The sequence below is a fragment of the Nicotiana sylvestris genome, chromosome 4 (genome assembly GCF_000393655.2).
Source record: "Nicotiana sylvestris chromosome 4, ASM39365v2, whole genome shotgun sequence".
Taxonomy (NCBI): Eukaryota; Viridiplantae; Streptophyta; class Magnoliopsida; order Solanales; family Solanaceae; genus Nicotiana; species Nicotiana sylvestris.
The window spans coordinates 140,521,695-140,545,563 of NC_091060.1; the positions used below are offsets into that span (position 1 = coordinate 140,521,695).

At 41.2% G+C, this 23,869-nt stretch overlaps 2 protein-coding genes across 2 annotated transcripts; both read right to left on the minus strand.

Annotated features, from left to right (window-relative positions):
• Positions 1–1,034: 1,034 nt before the first annotated feature.
• On the minus strand, positions 1,035–2,112 carry LOC138890249 (uncharacterized). The gene is made up of 2 exons (XM_070173620.1): positions 1,996–2,112; positions 1,035–1,628 (listed from the first exon to the last, which is right to left on the minus strand). The coding sequence occupies exons 1-2, from the start codon at positions 2,110–2,112 to the stop codon at positions 1,035–1,037; spliced, it is 711 nt and encodes a 236-aa protein (XP_070029721.1).
• A 10,278-nt stretch (positions 2,113–12,390) lies between these two features.
• LOC104241198 (transcription initiation factor TFIID subunit 7) lies at positions 12,391–16,979 on the minus strand. The gene is made up of 6 exons (XM_070172269.1): positions 16,748–16,979; positions 16,547–16,660; positions 13,864–13,997; positions 13,639–13,758; positions 13,306–13,379; positions 12,391–12,833 (listed from the first exon to the last, which is right to left on the minus strand). The coding sequence occupies exons 2-6, from the start codon at positions 16,656–16,658 to the stop codon at positions 12,677–12,679; spliced, it is 597 nt and encodes a 198-aa protein (XP_070028370.1). The 5' UTR covers positions 16,659–16,660; positions 16,748–16,979; the 3' UTR covers positions 12,391–12,676.
• Between the last annotated feature and the right edge of the window lie 6,890 nt (positions 16,980–23,869).

Below are 23,869 nucleotides of genomic sequence, written 5' to 3' on the forward strand. Positions count from 1 at the left end.
CGTAACATTGTTGGTAGAGGGGAAAGGCTGTAGACGAGTTCATAGTGGGAGGTTCCTGAGGTTGAGCCGATGGTGGGATATAAGCAGGGTTGGCGGGATAAACCGGTGGTGGATGCCCCTTTGTCCAGGCGTGGTACATTTCAGCCATTTGCTGCTTCAACTTATATAACTCATCTTTCAAATTAACCTCCGATTCATCCACCTCTTTTGACGGATCGACAATGCTTGCCTCCAGTTCTTGGTTGGCCATGTTCAGTTTGTCTTTTGACCGGGTATTGTAGGAGTGAGTTGCCAGAATGCCAATAAACTAACCACCTGTCTGGACTCAGTATATCAACAACAACCTTGTTAATAATTAGGCCTTTAACAAATTGGTAACCGCACATTTTGGGGAATGAATGCACCTAAGCAGTTAACCGTTTCTATTATGCATTTGATCAACTGTTTGCGTCATCCCGGTTTTTCTTTTCCCTTTTTCATCTTTTTCTTTTCGTCTTTTCACTCTTGCCCTTGCTTTCTCTTTGTTTTTATCCTCTCATTTCCCTCTTGTTTTGCCATTGTTTCTTTCTCTTGGTTTTCTTGTTTTTCTCTCTTTTTCTCTTGTTTTTCCTTTCCTTTCTTTCTCTTAAGGTTACGGTCGAATCCTATGGAGATTGCCTACGTATCATGACCCCGCATGAATCAGACCAAGCGTAGTTCTGGGAGAGATAAAAATAAATAACAAAATATTTTGGGATTTTCAATTTTCATAAAAAGCAAACGCTATTACAAATACTCAAAACTAACAGACTCCAAAGAAACTAACAGACTCTGATGAGAGAACAAGATACAAACTCCAAAATAAGCTACCATACTCCAACAAAAGAAAATATAGACTCGAAAACAAATGACAGACTCCAGAAGAAAGAAAATACAGACTCAAGTGAAAATCACGAATACATCAGTGCCTCCAACCCTGCCGTAGGAACACCAACCGGTCTTGCAGTGGGCCTACTTGTCATGTCATCTTGGAGCCGATAGAGTTCTTCCATTATCTAACGGACGAAGATCATTACAGTGGCGAAAAACATGGACCTTGTCATGTCCTTACACGCACTGCACTTCATGGTAATATAGTCAGCAATCCTTCGAACTCTTTCTCTCGTGATGCCCTTCTCTTGTAACAGACGACCAATCTGACGGGATCTAACCTCTAAGACCTGAATGGCAGCGTGGTTTTGTTCTTGTAAGTGCCACAAATCCTCTTCCAACCGTGCCATTACAGTGTAACAATGTTCTCTTTCAGCCTTAAAATTTTTTGCTTGTTTAGCCATTTCACCCTCGAGGTTGCCAATTGCCTTTTCCCAACTTGTGACCCCTCTTTCATATCTTTCTTTCATCTGTTGAATGAAAGATGCACGCCTTTCGGTGCTTTTAGCCAACCTTGCTTGTGCTTTTGCTAGTTCAATCTCAGCTTTCTGCAGACCATCTTCATAGTTACGCACCTTTTGAGTAAGGTTATAAATGAGCCTTTCATCTTTCCTGCTTCGGCCTGGGTTCTCAGCTTCAATTTTCAACTGTCGAACTTGGGCTTTGAGAGCTTCATTTTCTCGCACCAATATTCTTTTCTCACCCTCGGCCTCTTGTGCCTGTAAATCATTGATGAAGGTGACTTTTCTCAACTCTTCTCGTAGGTCATGGATGGTGGCCTTATATTCCTTTTCCTTCTCCCCCTAGGCTAACCTTTCCTGAATTTTGTCATCAAAGGCTTGAACATGAGGCCTTTTGGCGGGCCTCTAGGGCTCTGGCTCGTTATTTACACAAGACATTTTCTCAAACCAAGCAGCATAGTTTGGATCTACTTCCCCCCTGGCGATGTCTGGTACATGGGTGCCATTTTTTAGATACCAGCAACTATTCCAATCCTGCTGAACTACAGCCTCGGGAAATGCAGCTTCTGGATGTAACTCTATGACCTGGGTGCTTAGATCTTCATCTTCGGGCACAATCTGATACCTTCCCAATTGCCTCAAGACCCTCTGTGGTGCATATGGCTGAATACTCCTTACACCCATTAACCTCAGGTAGCCCTTGGTAGCAGTCATATATATGGCTTCTGTCCTCGGGAGTCATCCTATAGTTCACTCGGCCTGACCTGCGTTGAGAACTTTCAAGTGGGAGACCCATGCTTCAAACCCTTCTGGTGCATTTTAATCCTTTACCCTCTCCTTGTAGCTGGTGATGAAGTTACCCGGGCTCAAACCATAACTCATGAATCTGGGATGATGGCAAAGGTGCTCGATCAACCACATTTGCAGAAGGATGTTGCAACCTTCAAAGAATTGAGCCCCTGCTTTGCATAAAGTCAATGCTCGATAAATATTCGCCAGCACCAAGGGGGAAAGTGTATGATCTTCCTTGGTAGTGAGGATTTGTGCAATTCTAGCCATACGAATATCCACCGTCCCTTTCTCATTTGGAAAAACCATGATCCCCAAGAATGCCACAATGAATGCAAACCGGCGATGAATTTGCCAACAGCCCTTATCTTGTTTGTTGCTCAGACCCTTTTCATGCGTTTCGAAACCAGCAGAGTGCCCGAACTTGAAGTATAAGAAATGGAAAGCACAATACCCGTTGCTCACACGGTCTTTATTCGTTTATTTACTAATATTCAGGAGGTCAAAGAACTTGTGCACCGATGGAGCCCTTAGAAATATAAGTTGTTGCTTCCTCAAATTCTGTCCAAACTCAATGTCGCCGGCCATTTCCTCCAAAGTAGGGGTGATCTCAAAGTCCTAGAAACGAAAGACATTGTGGACAGGATCCCAGAAAGTTACCAGGGCCTTGATCAAATCTTCCCGTGGTTTAATCTCAAAAATGTTTAGAAGGGCACCCAATTGCCTTTTTATCCATTTCTGACCATTTTCATCTAGATCATTCCACCACATACGCAAGTGCAACTGAGCCTATTCCCTGACCACTTCTGGCGGATCCTGAATGGTATTCATTTGTTCCTGTGGAAGGTTAAGGTTAGGGTTGACTCTAGTGGACCTTTTTGTAAACAGATTTTCGAAAAAAACAAATCAAAGGACCATGATTTCTTCCCCTATATGCCAATTTTAGCCAAATGACTATTTTTGCAAGTGTGGCCCCTTCCCAAATTCACATGAATTTTGAGGCCGGGGAGGATTACTTTATGAAACTTCACAAACTTGTTCGTTCTTTTACGAAAATAGCCTTTCAACAACTAAAAAATACTCTAAGGCTATCTCGGCAAGAATGGTTTAAGACATTCCAAAGCTGGATCGGCTTATTTTGACAAAAAATCCAGACTGTATTTACTTAACCACTGACTCTCTTTTTCTTTTTTTTTCAAAAATAAGGTCGAACCTTATGTAGGTTGCCTACGTATCCCACATCCGGTGAGAATCAGACCTGTGTAGTTCGGTCAGTTTTGACAAATTTGGAAGAACATAGTGTTTGACTCTTTTGGAATAACTTTTTTTGATAATTTTGGCAGAGTTTCAGGACGTTTTCAAATACCGGTGTTTTCTTTAGAACCGGGCTTTATTTCTTCCCTATATCACTCTTGGTTTTTCTCTTTGCTTTATTTTCCCTATCCGGTCAGCATGCAAGCCAAAACAAATAAATGTTCACATAACACATAGAATGCATCAGGATGGTCTGTTATTTCGGGCACACCTGTCCTAGACGGACCTAACCCCTGTGTTGAGTCCCCTAAGTCAAATGCACATAATGCAAACAAACGTTCCTACTAGGGATCCGGCATGAAGCTGAGTTTTTCTAGGTTTAAATCCTGAGGTTGTGGTATAGACTTGGGGTACCTGAGCGGACAACTGGGGCCGAGGAGGGGGCGATATACCGGGAGCACTGAAGTCTACCCGGCCTTGTCATTTGCCCAGCCTCGTTCTATTTGGTATAATTTCTACAGAAAAAGCGGGTCATGCGAACGTGTGCACCATTTTCAGAAGACTCAGAAGGATTGCGTAGGAAGACAATTATATACAATTCAAATAATATTAAAGCGGTAGACATATAACATTTAGCACAAAAGGTTCACAGAATACAGTAATATCAACAATAAATGAAGCTAAGTAAAAAACAAATCATTTACCAAGCTCGAATTCTTGAACCCTGAACCAGAGATTCTGGGTTTGATCCCCAGCAGAGTCGTCAGAGCTGTCACACCTCCTTTTTCCTACCATGAAAGGGGTATAGGGAGATTTTTTCCAATTTAAGTGACAATCGAAACGGGATCATTTTTATTAAATTCAGAGTCGCCACTTGGGATAATTTATGGTGTCCCAAGTCACCGGTTTAAATCCCGAATCGAGGAAAAGATTGACTATGTTATACAGTCTGCGAACACAGAAATCCGGGTAAGGAATTCTGTTAACCCAGGAGAAGGTGTTAGGCACTCCCAAGTTCCGTGGTTTTAGCACGGTCGCTTTGATCATACCTGGCTTATTAAGTTGTTTTAGTTACTTATTTTAGAACCTATGTGCATTTACCTTTTACCGCTTTTTAATTAAGAGAGTATTATCTTGAAATGGGTCACGCGTACACGTACCCATTTGTTTGGCGTATCAAAAAACCATGTCACGCGAACGTGTCCACAATTAATAACACTTTATTATTATTAAGGAAGTTTGGCCGAAGCTGCAAACGCATACTCCGGTGTTGTTTTTAGAAATCACAATCATGTCACGCGGACGTGTCCACAATCATAATGGTATATTAAACGTGCTTAAAGCAAACCACGATCGTTGGTTATTTGTTATATCTAAATCGGGAAATTAATACAAGGGCCATGCAATTGTCATTTTTGTTTGGCACAGCGCACCTCGAATCTAATTTAAAAACGGAAGTTAAACTAAATTTCGAGGGGCCATGAACTATATGCGTTGCCTAATATGGCGCGCCTCCCTTAACTTATAAAATTTGATTATTTGAACACTTAAGGAGTTAGAATTCTACTACTGCCTAAGTTGATTAGGAATGATGAAGGGCTGAAGGTTTAAAGGCAGTTTGGGCTGGGCATGAGGCCCAATAACCTGCAAGGTGTAAAGTTGTCCCGTACTAGTAATTCTTAGAGCCAAATCACACTGGGCCCAAATGAGAGCCTAAATTGGGGAGCAAGCCGCTTCAGCAGATCATGGGATCCCATTTCGAATCCAACCATAGCACAAAATATCAGTCAATTGCTTTCAAATTCACAGATCAAGTCGTTTTAAGAAATCCAACAATTAACGATTGAGTACCACAAATGAATTATTCTTGACACTAAACATTATTGTTGTTCAAATCACATGTCATCATTAATTGAAAAAGCAAAATGAGATTAAATTAACAATTATCTTGGAGCCTTAACTAATTAACACAAACTGCCTAATTAAACTTCTTCTTCTATCTTTAGCACTTACTAGCCAAGCCTGCTTATCAATGGGCGAATGAAAGAATTACTGGGCCTGAGTCACAGGCCCAAATGGCAACGACAAGCCACTTTTCTGCAAAGGAGTCCACACTCCCAGCTTAAAGGTCTCGAAAACTTTAGAAAGGGCTAAGTTAAAAACTCCTGACCCAGCATCGAGTCTAGACTGATACGAAACAATTACAGTTTACCAGCAAATATATCTTAGCAAATAGCATCATTGTTTAATAACTAGTATGTCCAAAAACTTTGAATATCATTAACAACACATGCCCAAAAGGACTTGTAAGGAAACTAAAACCAGCTAATCAGAAAAATAGTTTTAGCACAATCCCCTTTGACTTAAATTACATGATGAAATGCAAAATCCAATCACTGATTCACTCAGCATATCCCATATAAAGTCTAACATATTCAGAGTCATCTATACCTCAACAGAAGCATGCTCAAATCCTATAATAAACACATAGCACTTAAGAAGGACATGTAACAGGGGAAATTCATATTTAAAAAAGGAAAATAAATTAAGCTATGAGCCAACATTCTATTGTTCAATCATCAGAAAATCCACTTCCATTTCTTAACTCTCCAACTTTGAGCATCAATTTACATAGGTTTCAAGCATATGTACCTGTATATTTAAGGAACAAAGAAACAATGAGAATCAACAGTACTAACAACAGAAATCAGCACCAACAATACATCAATAAACCAATTTCAAACCCCAACAAGTGATGTGCAACAATCAGAACTTAGCTTCAATCGAAAAGTGACCCAAACTTCAAACCAAACTTCTACAACCCAAGTTCAATCCATTCCAACCCCAAATGAGAAATCAGTGTTTTTCAGAAATTAAAGAAAAGAATCGGAAATCACTGAAGCAATTTCAATGGAACAGTAAAAACAACCGTTTGTATTTTTCTCAATTTTTCTCTCTCTATTCTCTGCCTTGAAAGGCAGGAAAACATGCCTTTATAGGCAAGGAAGTAGGGAAATCTAGAAAAGTTCAGCTTTGAAATTAAGCCCTTTTTTCAATTTTTGTTTTTGCCTAGTTAGCCTTAGTCAAACATTTGAAAATCAACTTAAACCCCCCCACCCAGCTTCCTAGAAGCTTCTCAATTCAGTTATACCAAGATTCCCATAAGCAGATTACCCAACTTACCCCTCAAGCCCCTGAATATTACTCTTAAAACCAAATACGGGTCAAGTTGACCTAGTAGCTTGAACCAAACCACATGATTTTTATCAAGACCTGGGCCAATCCCCTTCCTTAGGCCCAGGTCTAACTCTGCAATTCATTGGAAACGAGAAAGAAAAAGAGACAATTCGAACTCCTGAACCAACAACTCAACACGGCCCAAAAATTAAAACAAAGAAATTAGACACACACTAGTTTAACAAATTTGAACAGAACAGAGAAGTTAATAATTGATGCTGATTCCACAAAAACAAAACAAACCACATGCAGCAATGATTTGAAAACTAAGGAAAGAGAGTGAAAAATAAAAGAAACTAAGAGAAGAAATGACTGGGAAATTGGACTTACCAAAGCGAATCTGAGTTAGATTACCCTTTCCATAGAATCCCTCATACTTTGCGGCCGAAATAGACTTCAGTCACATGTTCTCGACTGAAAACAACACGATGGAAGTCCATCTCAACCTCAAAGGACTCGAAACCTTGATAACCATCTTTTTCTTTGATTTAGGGTTGAGATTTGATCTGAAATTTGGGCAAGTCCGGGGACATTCGAGGGAAATTGGTTTGGGATTTGGAAAGAGGAGGGTGTGATGGTTGTTTGGTGTTAATTTGGGTGGGATTGGAGTAGGCGCCGCCGGGCTCGAGGTGGGCAAAAGAGGGGCGGTGGATTAGGGTTGGGGGCGGTCTCTGAAAAGACGAGGGTGAGAGAGGGAAGATGAGAGGGGGGAGGGGTTCGGATAGTTATATATGGGGGAGGGGTTAGTTCTGGTTCGATGGATCTTGTTTATCCAACGGTCGGGATAGGAAGGCTTAAGACGGCGTCGTTTAGTTTGCTGGTGGGGGCGGACCGGGTTTGGGGACTGGACTTGGGCAAATGGGTGGGAAATATTTGGGCCTTGGCATTGGACTGGCCCAATTCCGAGTCTCTAAGTCCAATTCCTCCATTCCTATTAATTTTATTAATTCCTTTTTCTTTTCTCTTTTCTTTCTTTCATTTTTTAAATTCCTTTTGTTTTATTTCTCTTTTTTTTCATAATTAAATTAATTCCTAAATTAATCCCTAGAACCTAATTAACTTAAACGAAAACACTAATTAAACCTAAATGATAATCAACACAATTAATTAAAAATAAATTAAAAGGAAAACTACTCAAAATAAAAGTTAAGATTAAAAGTGCAAATTCAACTATTTTTTTTTGTGATTTTCCCTTTTTTAATAAAATAACTTAATTACTTAATTAATCCTAACATGTTAAATTAAATCCTAAATGCAAATGCACTTATATATTTTGTATTTTTTCATTAATTAAAATGCACAGACAAAATGCAAACAATTAGCAGAAAATGCCATAAAAATCCATAAAATTGCAAATGAAAAGAAATTTATTTTCTTGAATTTATGGGAGTAATTCATATAGGGCAAAAATAAGCGTTCTCACAACGCCCACGAGGGGCCCTTGTACAAAAAAGAAAAAGAAAACCTAATCTATTTTCGGGCTCACGTCCCCCGGAACTGCACCTTCGGCAGCTTTATCTTCGGAAGCCTCCTCTCCCTCGGGAACATCTCCTTTGTTATACTCGTCACCGGAGCCACTCGCAACGTCCTCGTCATCGGAAGAGACGATAAACCTGTCATCGATTTCCCGCGCCTTTGCTTCGGCTATCTCTTCAGCAAGGTTAAACCCTCGGGCATGGATTTCTTTTAGAGTCTCCCTCCGGGCCTGGCACTTGGCCAAATCGTTGCTCTGTTTCTCCCTGTCAGAGGCCTCCCTCAGCTCAGCTTGAACGGCCGTAACATCTCTTAAGTATACGACGATGGATTTATCACCGCAGCCTTCGTCTTCTCAGCTTCATCGTTGGCCTGTCCAGCTTCGGCCTGAGCTCTAGCGAGCTCTGCCTCTAACTACGCAATCTTCTTAGCCTGGGCCAGACCTTTCGCTTTGAGGCCCCGGAGTTGAGTTTCTGCCGAGGTCAGTTGGGCTGTAACAACTTCCTTATCGGCAATAAGCTAATCCATGCTTTCCTTCCATCGATGGCAATCAGCTTTAACTTGATCAACATCGCCTCGAAGCTGCCCGATCATCTCCAACTTCTGTTGCAGCTGAGACATCGAAGTATTAGCCTCCGAAGTAAGGCCAAGAAGGCCATACTCTATTAAAATCACAGTTACCTGCTCATCTATCCCAGACTCATTTTTCCGAGCTTTGGCCAATTCAGCCCGGAGGTTCTTAAGCTCCTCTTCTTTTTTGCTACAGAGGAGCCTCAGGGCTTTCTCTTCGCCCGAAACTTTCCTAAGCTCGGCCTCGCATTGGCTCAGCTCAGCTCTAAACTTGACGATGACTTATACATGAAATGAAGATATATTAGTCAAAGGAAAAGGAGGAAAGGAAAAATTACAACAATGAAAGTTAGTATTTACCCGAGAGAGGAGACGTTGAGCCTCTTCGAAAATGGTGGATGCATCATTGAGGTTAGTAGTATCCTCGACCCTAGTAAAGCAACTCTGAAAGGGATCTTCTTCGAGGAACTTGCTCATATCGGGCATGCGCAAAGCGTTAGCTTCTTCGATTGCCTCCTCGGAATAAGTTGGCAAAGAAAGGGAGTGACCTGTTGCCATGGCCCCAAGCTCTTCACTCGGGGCATTCTCATTAGCTTCGGGGGTCTATGCATTTGCCCCTTCCGGTATATTTGTTGAAGGCGGATTAATGATCTCAACCTCTGGGGACACGGGGGCCTTGCCCGCATCTTTCTTTGGGGTTCCCTCACCACGGGATGAGGTCTCTAGTTCGGAGGGCTTGGCGGCCTCGATTGGTTTCCTGGTTCGAAGCGCCAACACCGACTCTTCACCATTATTTTCTTCGTTATCGGGGGAATCGTGGGCCGAATATGCGCCCGCTTGAGCAAATCTCTTCCTCAGCCTTCGAGCAGGGGCTTTCTTGTATTGAGGGCCTTCAGGCTTCGAAACCCTCTTTCTTTTATTGTCTTTCCCCAACTTCGGAATTGGGGACTCAGACTCTTCTCTGGGTGGGGGTGGCCTCATTTCGGAGGCATCTCCGAGGCCTACACAAGTAAATATTGATGAGTTGATGCCATCAAATAAAAGATATCCGAAACATAGAGAAAGCACTTACCATGATGCTTAGCCTCCCATTTGCCCCTCGATAAATCACGCCATTTGCGTTCATCATACGAGGAGGTCGCGGCCAATTTTCGAACCCAGTCTTTGAGGTCGGGGACAATGTGAGATGTCCAAGCAACAGCTGTAGAAAAGATAACAATATTATGAGATGCAGAAGCAAAGTATATATGGATATCGGAAGAAGGACTCCACTTACGATTAAAATTCCATCTCTCCAGGAACGGCATCTTATCCCGGGGGATGACATCCGGAGTCCTTACTCTGATGAAACGGCTCATCCAGCCTCGATCTTTGTCTTCGTCATTGCTAGCAAAAAAGGCTTTCTTTGTCCGATATTGCAGCTTGATGAGCCCTCGGAATAGCTGGGGCTGATATAGCCGAATAAGATGGTTGAGGGAGAACTCCAACCCCTCGACCTTCCCGAAAAAGTAGTGCAGCATGATCACGATGTGCCAGAAGGAGGGATGGATCTGACCGAGGGTGACCTCGTATGTTTTACAGAAGTCGATCACTACCGGATCGAGGATACCTAGTGTGAAGGGGTAAGTGTAAACACTTAAAAAAACCCTCCACGTGGGTACTGATACTCTCCTCGGGGCCGAGGATCTGAACCACGTCCTCGTTCTCCCAGCCACAGTCCCTCTTCATATCTTTGAGGTACTTCTCCGATATCAAATTGATGTATCGAGATGCGTGTCGGCATCAGCCTGGGACATCATGGGAATTTTCAACATTAAAGTCTTTCTTAATCACGCAAGGGCTGGAGGTGATTTCTTCAAGAGTCGGCGGCACCACCGGTTTGGCCGGCCAGGATGAAGAAGAAGATGACGCTTTATTTTTTTTGGGAACTGATTTGGAAGTTTTAGCCATGATTCTAAGCTAAAGGGTACGGACGGTGGCAGGACGTGGTGTTTTTACGAGAACTTGGCATTTTTCGGCACTTAAAGAGGCGATGAAAACAGGTGATTAGAGAAAGAGATGAAGAAGGGAAAGATGTAATGAAAGAGTAAAGTTCTTTACTCAAAGGAATAACCTTATATTTATAGAAGGACAACGACGGTTCAACTGCGCTAATGGCCGACCAATACTGGCATGCATTCAATATTTTGGGGAAGTGAAACGACGGGATGTTTCAGTCACTTCGAACGCCTGCGTCACGGAAATGACATCATCACTAAAGACTTCGGGAAAACGAGGATCAAATCGTTTCTTATCATCTTATTCTAAGAATCCCGGGGACCAGACTGTATACGGTCAAAATCGTATGCCTCAGATTTGTAGGTTCGAGGGTCCGTCCTAGGCCCGAGTCCGGGTGAGGTCGAGTTCGAAACCGGCTGACCAAACTTGATCTCGAAGACAGAGTGCAGTGCCCGAAAGATAGGAGTTCGAGGAAAACCGGGCCAAGTATGCTCGACCCCGAAATGTACCGTTATGGATTTGTACCGGAATGAGCTAGATTCCTGCCACGTCCCCAAAGTCATGGCGCAAATCTTGAAATAGGGTTGTACGATTCCGTACTACGCGGTTAGACAGTTGTACCAAGAATATTCCTTACTGTAAATAGAAATATTCCTTATTTAGGGTTGCCCTATTATATAAAGGGGACCCCAATCATTTGTAACATCATTTAATCATTGAGAAAAGAATATACTATTTACTTTTTGGCCTACTGCTCATCAGAATTGTCCTTAGCTCTACAATTCTTACTTTATTTTTCTTACTTACTTGTTCTTACTGTTCTAAGCCCACCTCGAGGTCACTACTGTTGAGTAACACTGGTTTGATTCACTTGCCTCATTCATTTCTACTTCATATTTCTTGATTATTAATTGGTATTGAATTAAATCACATACCTTTAAAATCACAAATCAAGTTTAATTGTTGCTAGTATTTTCGAGGTAAACAATAGTTATACCCAAAAACTATGGTAATAGTGCGCTCACTATTTTTGGAGAAAAAAAACTAGTAAGAGGATGAGAAGAGTCCAGGATTAACATTTTACTATTCGTGCCGATTGAGCAAAGTGAGCTACTAAAATTAAAATATTAAAAGCTTTTTCAGTAAGCATGGACAGGAAAAGGTCAGATAACAGCAATGGAATAGTAACAAGAAAAATTAAGGAGCTGGGTTAGAAATTTTTCATGCCAATTTAAACTTAGACCATTATCATTCGTATAGGTAGTTCAGACTTACGACCATACAAGTATTTCCACTGATGAAAAATTTACAACACTGTCACCACCACATCAAATCAAACACAAATTAGGCATCATAACTATAGGCATAGACAGTTTCACTTTCACCTACTGCATTCGGGTGAAGATATACAACTCAAAATATATAGATATAGGTTATAATTAAACACTCATTGTTACAGGTCTACGGTTCTACCTCAGACATCCTCACAAGAAGGTAACCTAAAGTTCTATTGGTCGCGCCATGCCATTTTATCCTTTTGATTACGTTTCTATACTTCCATCCACTATCTCATCAAACACCAAACATAAATAGCTACTCAATAATGTCTATTCTAGTTCAGATCAAGGTTTTCCTGACTCCAGCCTCTCAGGATGTCAAAGCTAATCACTTTTGCAATAAATATCTTCTTAGAACAAACTAAGCAAATTCAATATATTTAACAGGAGACAGACCATCATTGTACAAAATGTAATTTGCAAGCGTCTAAGGTCTCTCAAGTAGATATTGCAAATTGTTATATTGCCGGCGATGTCCAAGCCTAGAATCGATAAGCAAACTGTAAATACACGAGCTAAAATTTCTATCAAGTTCCAAGGGCTATTAACCATGAAGTAGACTATGCTAATGGCAGAGACTTGGTTGCAACTTGCCAACCAACAGCTTTTGTAGCTATATAACCTTTGCTTGCTGAAAAATGTCCTCGGCTATATTGAATCATCAGAATCCTCAGATTCAGTTCTGTCAGGATCCTCACCTGCAGTCCCAGGCTCAGTAATGTCAGGCTTCGTTGCAGGTTGCGCCACTTTCTTATTCACATGGCGTGCACTTGCTTCACCTCCTTCCTCTTGCTCAGCAACTTCTATATGTAATCAGCTAGTTAAGGGAGTAACAGAATGAAGCTTAGCAAGTCTTCTGTAATGATAATGAACTTCTGACATATACTTGCAGCACATAAACTTGTCCTTGTGTACAACGGCATATGCACCTAGAACCACAGAAAATTTTCTGAAAGCTCAAAGCACTAAATTTTCCCTGACATTACCCCAAATCTCTTCCTGGTAAATTGACAGATAGAAATTTACAAGTTTTTCACTGGCAGAAGTTGTTCAACTACGGTGGTCTACAAGCTGATAAATGTCAATTTACCAACAGGATAGCTAGAATTCTTCAGAACTCATGGTTCTAATGCTATTCTACTAATGTTACCACATGAATACTGTCTGGATATAGCCCATTATGACCTTAAATAAGTCTATTTGGCTATTTTCGTTCTTGTATAGTGACTAAGTGGTGTTCTTTTTTAAAACTAGTAGAGAAAACAAAAAATGAGAGGATATCAATATTCTCAGCTGTTCCACCAGCCATTATGTTCTGCAAGTCTCTCTCAACGCGCCGAACAAGCTCAGGCTGCAAAACATATAACAGGTACATTGTGAGTTCAAGAACTCAACAAGAAAAGGGTGAGGTATTAAACTAGATAAGGGAGGGTGGGCCAAGGGACAGGGAGAGCTCCACTATATAACTAACAGATTTCCCCCAACCCTCCTCAAAAAATTAACCCCATTCCACACACAGTAGAGGCAACCCACCCCTGGCATTCTCTCTGTCAGGACAGATTAGAAAGTAATTAAACGAGAGGTCTTTTCAGAAAAGTAGGACATGTTACATTAAGATCTGGTTCTCTCCGAAATCTTCGCCTTCGAGCATCTCTCATTGGAGGTGTGAGGCCATGTCTATATTCCACCACATCTGGAGCAGGATCACCTTCTTCTCTCACCATAATCATCTGCCAAACCAACAAAATTTACATTTTAGGAAAGCGATGAATATCGAAACCATATCCATAGAACTGAAGGAAAAAGGAAAAAGGAAAAATTAACCACAACCCTACTTGACCAACGTCTGCTGTTTTAATGAGCACGCTGTCATCATAAGTTTTATATGACTCCACTATGCAAGGAAGATTCAACAGTGATGCAGGAAAGTGCTCATCTCCTATGACAAAAGTGCCAGTCTTTCCATCCTCTGTAAAACACAAAAAAAATTATAAAGCACATGCATGAACTGCGATAAGATGCTTAAAGATATTTAAGAATATACATACCACCTTCAGAAAAGAATGGTAATGTCACAAAATCAATAAGAAGCCAAGCTTTTTCCTTTTTTGATCCTTTTCTTTTGATAAAGTAAGTACAAGAAGCCAAGCATTCAAGGTATAATTCTGGGACAATGACAAGAACATATCATGAAAAGTTGAGTGTGGCTTCATTACCATAAACTAGAGCTCATTGATGTACTACTAAATTAGGCATATTTAGCCCAAGTCAAACATAAAGACATTAATTAATCTCTATTACACCAACATGGTACAGTAGAAGTGCAAGTCATGGTTTCAAATGAATTAACTGCCGATTTGGTTATTAGAAACTTGTAGTACTAGCGTAGATGAAATGAGGATATTGAGATGGATGTGTGGGCATACTAGGAAAGACAGAACTAGGAATGAAGTTATTAGGGACAAGGTAGGAGCGGCATCTGTGGAAGACAAGTTGCGGGAATCGAGGCTGAGATGGTTCGGGCATGTGAAGAGGAGAGACATAGATGCCTCGGTCAGGAGGTGTGAGACGTTGTCCATGGCGGGTCTGAGGAAGGGAAGGGGTAGGCCTAAGAAGTATTGGGGAGAGGTAATCAGGCAGGACATGTTATTGCTTCAGCTTACCGAGGATATGACCCACTATAACGATAGGAAGGTGTGGAGGTCGAGGATTAGGGTTGTAGGTTGACAAATAGTAGTGTGTTCCTCCTAGGCCGACCAGTAGTGCTAGACTATTTTTGTAATTTCCTATTTATGGTTCTTTATTATGCATGTTGTGGCATTCACACCCGTTATCATGTTACATTGTTGCTAATATTCTTTGCTACTTGGTTTCTATATCTTCATTGTTCCTTGAGCCGAAGGTCTATCGGAAACAACCTCTCTATCTCTATGAGGCAGGGGTAAGGTCTGCGTACACACTACCCTCCCCAGACCCCATTTATGGTATCAAACTGGATTTTTTGTTGTTGTTGTAAACTTGTAGTACTAGCAACCCAAATTTATGATTCAATACCCTGCATTAGTATTGCTTGCTTCAAGCATATGAAGGTGAAAGCTCCAACTTTCAATGGCAGATAAAACTCATAAAAGTAGTCCAACTCTTGTATCGATCAAAATATTTGTTATTTACTGAAAGTACATTACTTTATTGAGACCAAACAAATAAAAACTGGTCAATCTTTTTTTTCAAATGATAAACTTTAGATGAGAACTTATGTGTTTTTTCTTTTCTGATTGGTAAGAACTTCTGTTAATAAAGGAGGGGATTTACATCAATGTGTATTAACCTAAGTGAAATAAAATTATGTTATGATTTAATGGAATGAATGCACTGCATTATGATCAAAATACCTTAGTGCTCGACTGCTTTCTGATAAAGTAGATGAAAAATCCATATAACATCAGCCACAACATATCTTAGTATAATCTAATACTATAGACAAAATGGAGAAAAGACTTCAGCTAGCATGAAAGGCTGTTGTTGATAGGTTACCTAGGTCTACTCCAGCTCACTAACACATTACAGACGGACTTAAACACAACCAGCACGCCATGGATTAAAATATACAAAACCAGATTTGACAAGACATCAATTGTTCTTTACAATGAGTACATCTAAATGTTTTCACTCATCAGCATAAGCAAAAGAAGCTGAGATAGCAGGTGAACAATGGGTAAAACAATTCATAAATCACAAAATCAGATGGTGTATTTGTTACATGCAGACACCAAATTGGTTTGAAGTTGGAGGAAATCAAACCCTGACACAATGGATTCTGCTCTGTAGATAACCTTTTTAGACACCACGATATTTTGGAACATCATTAGTATAAATTTTCCAGCAAACCCAAGAGAATAAAACAGTTGTTTTGAGAACCATTCATTCAATCAACAAAATCAACTACACCTCAGTCCAGAATAAGTTAGAATCAGCTGCATGAATCACCAATATCCGTTCCACTCTATTGAACTCAATTTCATTCTAATGCTACATAATTTACCTTAAAGACAAATCACAGATTCTCTAAAACCTAAAGGCTCAGGTAAACCATTGACAATACAAGAAGGCTGAGGGAAAATAAAAGGATCAGTGAGTGACCAAATATGAACCCATAGAAAGCGAAATATGGAAGGATTATCTAAATCTGAAAGTGTAAATGCCAGGGGTGGAGCTAGAAAGGCGGGTACGGGTTGGCAAAACCCAGTAGCTTTAGTTAAAATATATATATATATATATATATATATATATATATATATATATATATTTAAAAATTCACTAAATATGTTATAAAATTGAATTCAAAACCCCATTACTAACACTCTGTCACTATCCTAGAATTTAAAACCTATAAAATTCAAATCCTAGCACGGCCCTCTGTCACTAAATGTCTACATGTCAAATTCATGGCAAAGTTCTAAAACTGTAAATAAGGCATATGAGCAACAGAACTTAGAACTCGAAAGAAAAAAAAATTACCAGAAAAAGACAAATCCAGTTTGTCTTCTGAAGAAGAAGCATTTTCACTCAAAAGGCGGTCAATTCGCTCAGCAACAGAAGGTGGAACTCTCAGAATAAATTGTTCTTCCATGACTGCAGATAAATTAAGAGGAACCAAAGGGGCAAACTTTCAGATATAATGTCCTAAAATCAATATCAATATATTATTTAATGACTTACCTAAAATCAGAAATTGGTGGAGTGGAATCCAGGAAGCGCGAATTGGCACCGTTAGGGCTTTTCTATTGGACGAACATGCAGTCTAGAACTGGTATTTTACCTTTGCTGAAGCCCAGAACTGGTGTTTGATGTTGAAGCTCCGAAATGGAGTTCCACCGCCGAATATGGCGAAGTTACTCGGAAGGGGCGAGGAGATGGGTTGTGAGAGCGGAGGAAGGGGAAAACGTCCTTTACTTTTAGTCAGGTATTTATATGACACATTTGGGATATATTAGTCGAATTACATAAATGCCATTTGTCATTTGCGGTATATAAATCGGATCAGCAGTTTCGCAAACCGATATAAGTTGTGTTTATCAATTGCGATATATAGTCGCAACTGCTAATTTGTCGCTCGATATATAAGTCGTATTTGTCAATTGCGATATGTGAGTTGTAATCATCGACATTACAACTAAAAGTCATTCAATAAATTCGATTATAGATGTGATTTATACGTGACATTCCCAAATGCAATTTGCTCTGTTTACTACACCCTTGAAATTTGGAGCCCAATGCATACATTTGGGGACAGAATTCCATATAATATGTCACCTGCGACCAGTTTGAATTGATCAAAACAATTTTAAGAGCATATTTTTCGGTAAACTAGTTCACCTCTTTTGAAGCTTGGGTTGGGTTGGCATATTAAAGCTTGATTGTAATGTTGGCAAACTGACTAGTGTTTTGATTTAACTTTAATACTAGAAACTAATAATAATATCCTCTTAAAATTGTTTGAATCAACAACAATAACGGCCCACTGTAATCTCACAAGTGGGATCTGGGAAGGGTAATATGTACGCAGACCTTACCCCTACCCGAGGGGCAGAGAGGCTGTTTTCAGGAGACCCTCGACTCAAGAAGGCGACAAAGAGACGATATATTAGTACCATCAATAGAATCCTAATAAAATAACAACAATATAAGAAATACAAAATAGATGGAAAGTACAACAATAACCAGCAGATAAAGCCCTGCATTAGTAGATAACCACTAACATCCTAAAACTATTTCTAACTGGCTAGTCTCACTCTGGTGCGCCGTAGAAATATTCACAACTTCCTCCTAACCTACAACCTTAATGCTCGACCTCCACAATTCTCTGTCAAGGGCCATGTCCTCAGTAATCCTAAGTTGTGTCATGTCCTGCCTGATCACCTCTCCCCAATACTTCTTGGGCCGCCCTCTACCTCTCCTCGTGCCCACCACAGCCAGTCGCTCACACCTCCTCACTGGTGCATTAGTGTTCCTCCTCTGAATGTGCCCGAAACATCTGAGTCTTGCTTCCCGCATCTTGTCCTTCATGGGGGCCATGAAAGATTGCATATAGGTGTTCGTAACACGCAGCGGAAGACAATAACAATCCTAGGCAGATCTTTTTGTGTTTAAAATTTATTTACATGTCAAATATCGAATCTAAGACGTACCTGTCACGACCCCAAACCCGGACCCGATCGTGATGGCGCCTCTCGTGAAGACAAGGCCAGCCGACACATTTCCGATTCAGTTTTAAGCAATTAAACAATAAGCATTTAGTCTTAAACATGATATAAATCCAAAAGTAAGCAGTGACAATAATAAACAATTTACGAAATACAATCTAACACAGCCCGATACCGGGGTGTCACTAGTCATGAGCATCTATCAGTACGCTACAAGTATGGAATGCCTACTAAACCATTACCGAATAACTAATAAAGAGATAGAAATGAGATAAAAGGGGGAGAAACACGGGACTGCGGACGCCAAGCAGCTACCTCGTGGACTCCGAAGCCTGCCGGGAGCTCTCAACTCACGCTAGCAGGATCAACAACGCCTGAATCTGCACACAGGGTGCAGGGAGTAAAGTGAGTACTCCAACTCAGTGAGTAATAATCATAAATAAACGACTGAGAGATATGAAAACACGTAAGTCACATTACAAGCTATAATGAAGCAGTAAAACCAGTAGAAACAGTAAATCAGTGAAGATATGTAAAGTCATTTAGTTCAGTTTAAATTTCAAGAAATGTCTTTTTAACAATTAAGCAGATAAATGACAGGCAATAAGAAAGATAAACACATAAAGGATCGCCCCTCGGACAAGATCATAGAACAACACCAGCCCATCGGGCTATCTCTCACATCACAATGGGTACCCGCGTTTATTGGGGGTGTGCAGACTCCTGGAGGGGGCCCTTACGGCCCAAGCGCAATATCAAGCCATCTCTTGACATCATCACTAGGCCATCGGCCTCATATCAACAAGTCATCTCGTGACGTATAAATCTCAGGCCCTCGACCTCATAATCATAATCAGTGTTTCCTCACAACATAAGCCCTCGGCCTTGCTCAGTCAGAATCTCAAAGCCACTCGGGCAATAGTAAATATAGTGCTCAGCCCAAAATATCATATAAGTGTTAAAGCGAAGTAAACATGGCTGAGTTATGAAAAACAGTAGAATATAGCATGACTAAGTTCATGTACAAAGTCAAAACAGTGAGGAAATATCAATAAAAATTCCCTAAGGGTTCAAATAGTTGGCACAAGGCCCAAATATGACATTCAGCCCAAAACATGATGATAGCAAATAGTTTTCAATCAAATACGCGGTAAAATAGTCATTCGGGATGGATTAAGTCACAATCCTCAATAGTGAACGACCCCACGCTCGTCATCTAGCGTGCGCGTCACCTCAATATAGTACAACAATGTGCAATCCGGGGTTTCATACCCTCAGAACATTATTTACAATTATTACTCACCTCAATTCGGTCCAAACTCTAGCCCGTGATGCCTTTGCCTCTCGAATCGGCCTCCACTCGCGTCGAATCTATCCAAAATCAGAATCACGGCGTCAAAATATGCTAAGGGAACGAAGCCCAAGCGAAAATAATCAATTTACAACTTAAATCTCGAAATTACCAAAACCCGACCCCCGGGCCCACATCTCGAAATTCGATAAAATTCACATCCATGGATTCCTTACCTCCCTACGAGTTCATACATATCAAAAGTACCAAAATTCGACCACAATGGTCCCTCAAATCCTCAAGTCTAGGCCTCCAATAACAAGCCCTAGTTTTCCCAATTTAACCCTTAAATTCCATTAATTATAGCTTTAATCTGTGAAATAATACCATAGGAACGAGTTTTAGGTCCAAAATCCTTACCTCAATGAAGTTCCCTTGAAATCCTTCTTCAAAATCGTCCAAAAAGCTCCAAAGCTGACTTAAAAATGGTGGAATAGCTTAAAATCGCGAAGGAAACAATTTATATGTTCTCGTCCAGGGATTTCGCATTTGCGGCCCAATTCCCGCTTCTGCGGTACTGCATTTGCAGTCAACAAACAGCTTCTGCAGTTTTCACTTAATTTACCAATATCGCATCTACGATGCACCAGCCGCACCTACGCCATCGCAGGTGCAGTTCACCAACCGCTTCTGCGGTCACAACCTTTCCAACCTATATTCGCTTCTGCGACCAATCGTCCGCATATGCGGCGTCGCACCTGTGGTCCCCAATCCGCAGGTGCAGAAACAACAGAAGCAGCAAATCTACAGCTTCACCAAAATTCCAAACTTCTCCGTCAACCATCCGAAATCACCCCGAGGCCCCCGGGACCTCAACCAAAAACACAAATATACCCCATAACCTTATTCAAACTTATACCAACCTTCAAAACACCTCAAACAACATCGAAACACATCGGATTCAAGCCTAAGATTCCAAAAATCTTTCAAATTCTGCTTTTGATCAAAGACCCAACCAAACCACGTCCGAATGACCTGAAATTTTGCACATACATCCCAAATGACCCAATGGAACTACTACAACTCTCAGAATTCCATTCCGACTCCTATATCAAAATCTCGCCTATCAACCAGAAAACGCCAAAAATCCCATTTCGCCAATTCAAGCCTAAATCTACTCCGGACCTCCAAAACATATTCCGATCACACTCTTAAGTCCCAAATCACCTTCAAAAGCTATCTGAACCATCGGAACTCACATCCGAGCTCTCTAACACATAAGTCAACATCCAGTTGACTTTTCCAACTTAAGCTTCCTCAAAAGAGACTAAGTGTCTCAAACCTTACCAAATCCTTTTCGAACCTGAGCCAACCAATTCGATCATATATAGAACCGAAAGACAAAGCAATAAGAAGCAGAAATGGGGAAAATGGAGCGGTAACTCATGAGACGACTGGTCGGGTCGTCACATCCTCCCCAACTTAAACAAACGTTCGTTCTCGAACGAGTCAAGAAACATACCTGAAGCCTCAAACAGGTGAGGATATCTGCTATGCATCTCCCGCTCGGTCTCCTAGGTAGTCTCCTCCACAGGCTGACCTCTCCACTGCACTTTAACTGAAGCTATATCCTTTGATCTCAACTTCCAAACCTGATGCTCCAAAATAGTTGTTGGCTCCACATCATAAGTCAAATCACCATCCAACTGAACCGTGTTGAAATCCAAAACATGAGATAGATCCTCAATATACTTCCGGAGCATAGAAACATGAAATATCGGATGCACACTCGACAAGCTGGGTGGCAAAGCAAGCTCATAAGCCACCTCCCCAATTCTCCGAAGCACCTTAAAAGGCCCAATGAATCGAGGACTCAATTTACCTTTATTCCCAAATCTCATAACACCCTTCATGGGTGAAACCTTCAACAGAACCTTCTCATCAACCATGTAGGACACATCCCGAACCTTCCTGTCAGCATAACTCTTTTGTCTCGACTATGTTGTATGAAGCCTCTCCTGAATCACCTACACCTTGTCTAAGGCATCCTGCGCCAAGTCTGTCCCCAATAGCCTAGCCTCACCCGGCTCAAACCAACCAATTGGAAATCTACACCGTCTCCCATACAATGCCTTATATGGAGCCATCTGAATATACGACTGGTAGCTATTGTTATAAGCAAACTCTACAAGTGGTAGAAACTGATCCCATGACCCTCCGAAATCAATGACACAAGCGCGCAACATGTCCTCCAATATCTAAATAGTGCACTCGGACTGCCCGTCCGTCTGAGGGTGAAAGGTTGTGCTCAACTCCACCTGAGTACTCAACTCTCGCTGCACAGACCTCCAAAACTGCAAAGTAAATTGAGTGCCCCTGTCTAAAATGATGGAAACTGGGACACCATGCAAATGAACAATCTCCAGGATATAGATCTCTACCAACCGCTCTAAAGAATAGGTAGTACACACAGGAATGAAGTGCGCAGACTTGGTCAGCCGATCCACAATTGCCCAAATAGCATCGAACTTCTTTGAAGTCTGAGAAAGTTCAACTACAAAGTCCATAGTGATCCTCTCCCGCTTCCACTCTGGAATATTCATCCGCTGAAGCAAGCCACCCAGTCTCTAATGCTCGTATTTCACTTACTGACAATTGAGGCACCGAGTTGCAAATCCCACAATATCCCTCTTCATTCTTCTCCACCAATAATGCTACCTCAAAACCTGATACATCTTCGCGGCACCCGGATGAATGGAATACAGCGAGCTATGGGCCTCCTTCAAAATCAACTCCCGAAGCCCATCTACATTGGGCACACAAATCCGGCCTTACATCCTCAACACCCCATCATCACCAATAGCCACATCTCTGGCATCATCATGTTGAACTTTATCCTTAAGGACAAGCAAATGCGGATCATCATACTGGCGCTCTCTGATGCGATCATATAAGGAAGACCGAGAAACCACACAAGCCAATACTCGACTGGGCTCCGAAATATCTAACCTCACGAACCGATTGGCCAAGGCCTGAACATCAACTGCAAAAGGTCTCTCCCCAACTAGAATATATGCCAAACTCCCCATACTCACCGCCTTTCAGCTCAAAGTATCAGCCACCACATTGGCCTTTCCCGAATAGTACAATATAGTGATGTCATAATCCTTTAGCAACTCCAACTACCTCCACTACCTCAAATTAATATCCTTCTTCTTGAACAAGTGTTGGAGGCTGCGATGATCAGTAAACACCTCACAAGACACACCATACAAGTAATGCCTCCAAATCTTCAACGCGTGAACTATGACAGCCAACTCCAAATCATGAACGGGGTAGTTCTTCTCATGAGGCTTCAACTGACGAGAAACATAAGTAATAACTCTACCCTCCTTCATCAACACATACCCAATACCAACTCTCAAAGTATTACAATACACGGTAAATGAATCTGAAGCTGACGACAGAACTAGCACTGGAGCCGTGGTCAAAGTTGTCTTGAGCTTCTGAAAGCTCTCGTCACTCATCCGACCATACAAATGAAACATTCTTTTGAGTCAACTTGGTCAAGGGTGATGCTATAGATGAGAATCCTTGAACAAACCGACGATAATAGCCTGCCAAACCAAGAAAGCTGCGAATCTCTGTGGTTGAGGATGGTCTGGGCCAACTCTGAACCGCCTCTATCTTCTTCGGATCAACCTGAATACCTTCGTTGGACACCACGTGCCCTAAGAAAGCCACTGAACTGAACCAAAACCCACACTTGGAGAATTTTGCATAAAGTTTCTCCTCCCTCAATCTTCGCAACACAACTCTCAAATGCTCTGCATGCTCCTCCTGACTACGCGAATACACCAGAATATCATTAATGAAGACTATGACAAATAAATCGAGATAAGACCGGAACACGCTGTTCATCAAATGCATGAACGCTGCTGTGGCATTAATCAGCCTAATAGAAATCACCAAGAACTCATAATGACCATATCGGATTCTGAAAGCTGTCTTAAGAATATTCAAGTCCCTAATCTTCAACTGGTGATAACCCAAACGGAGATCAATCTTAGAGAACATTCTCGCTCCCTGAAACTGGTCGAATAAATCATCAATGCGAGGCAAAGGATACTTGTTCTTAACTGTTACCTTGTTCAATTGCCTATAATCAATGCACATCATCATAATGTCATCCTTCTTATTCACAAATAGAACTGGCGTACCCCAAGGTGACACACTAGGCCAAATTAATCCCTTATCAAGGAGTTCCTGAAGTTGCTCCTTTAACTCCTTCAGCTCCGTTGGTGCCATACGATACGGAGAAATAGAAATGGGCTGAGTGCCCGGCAC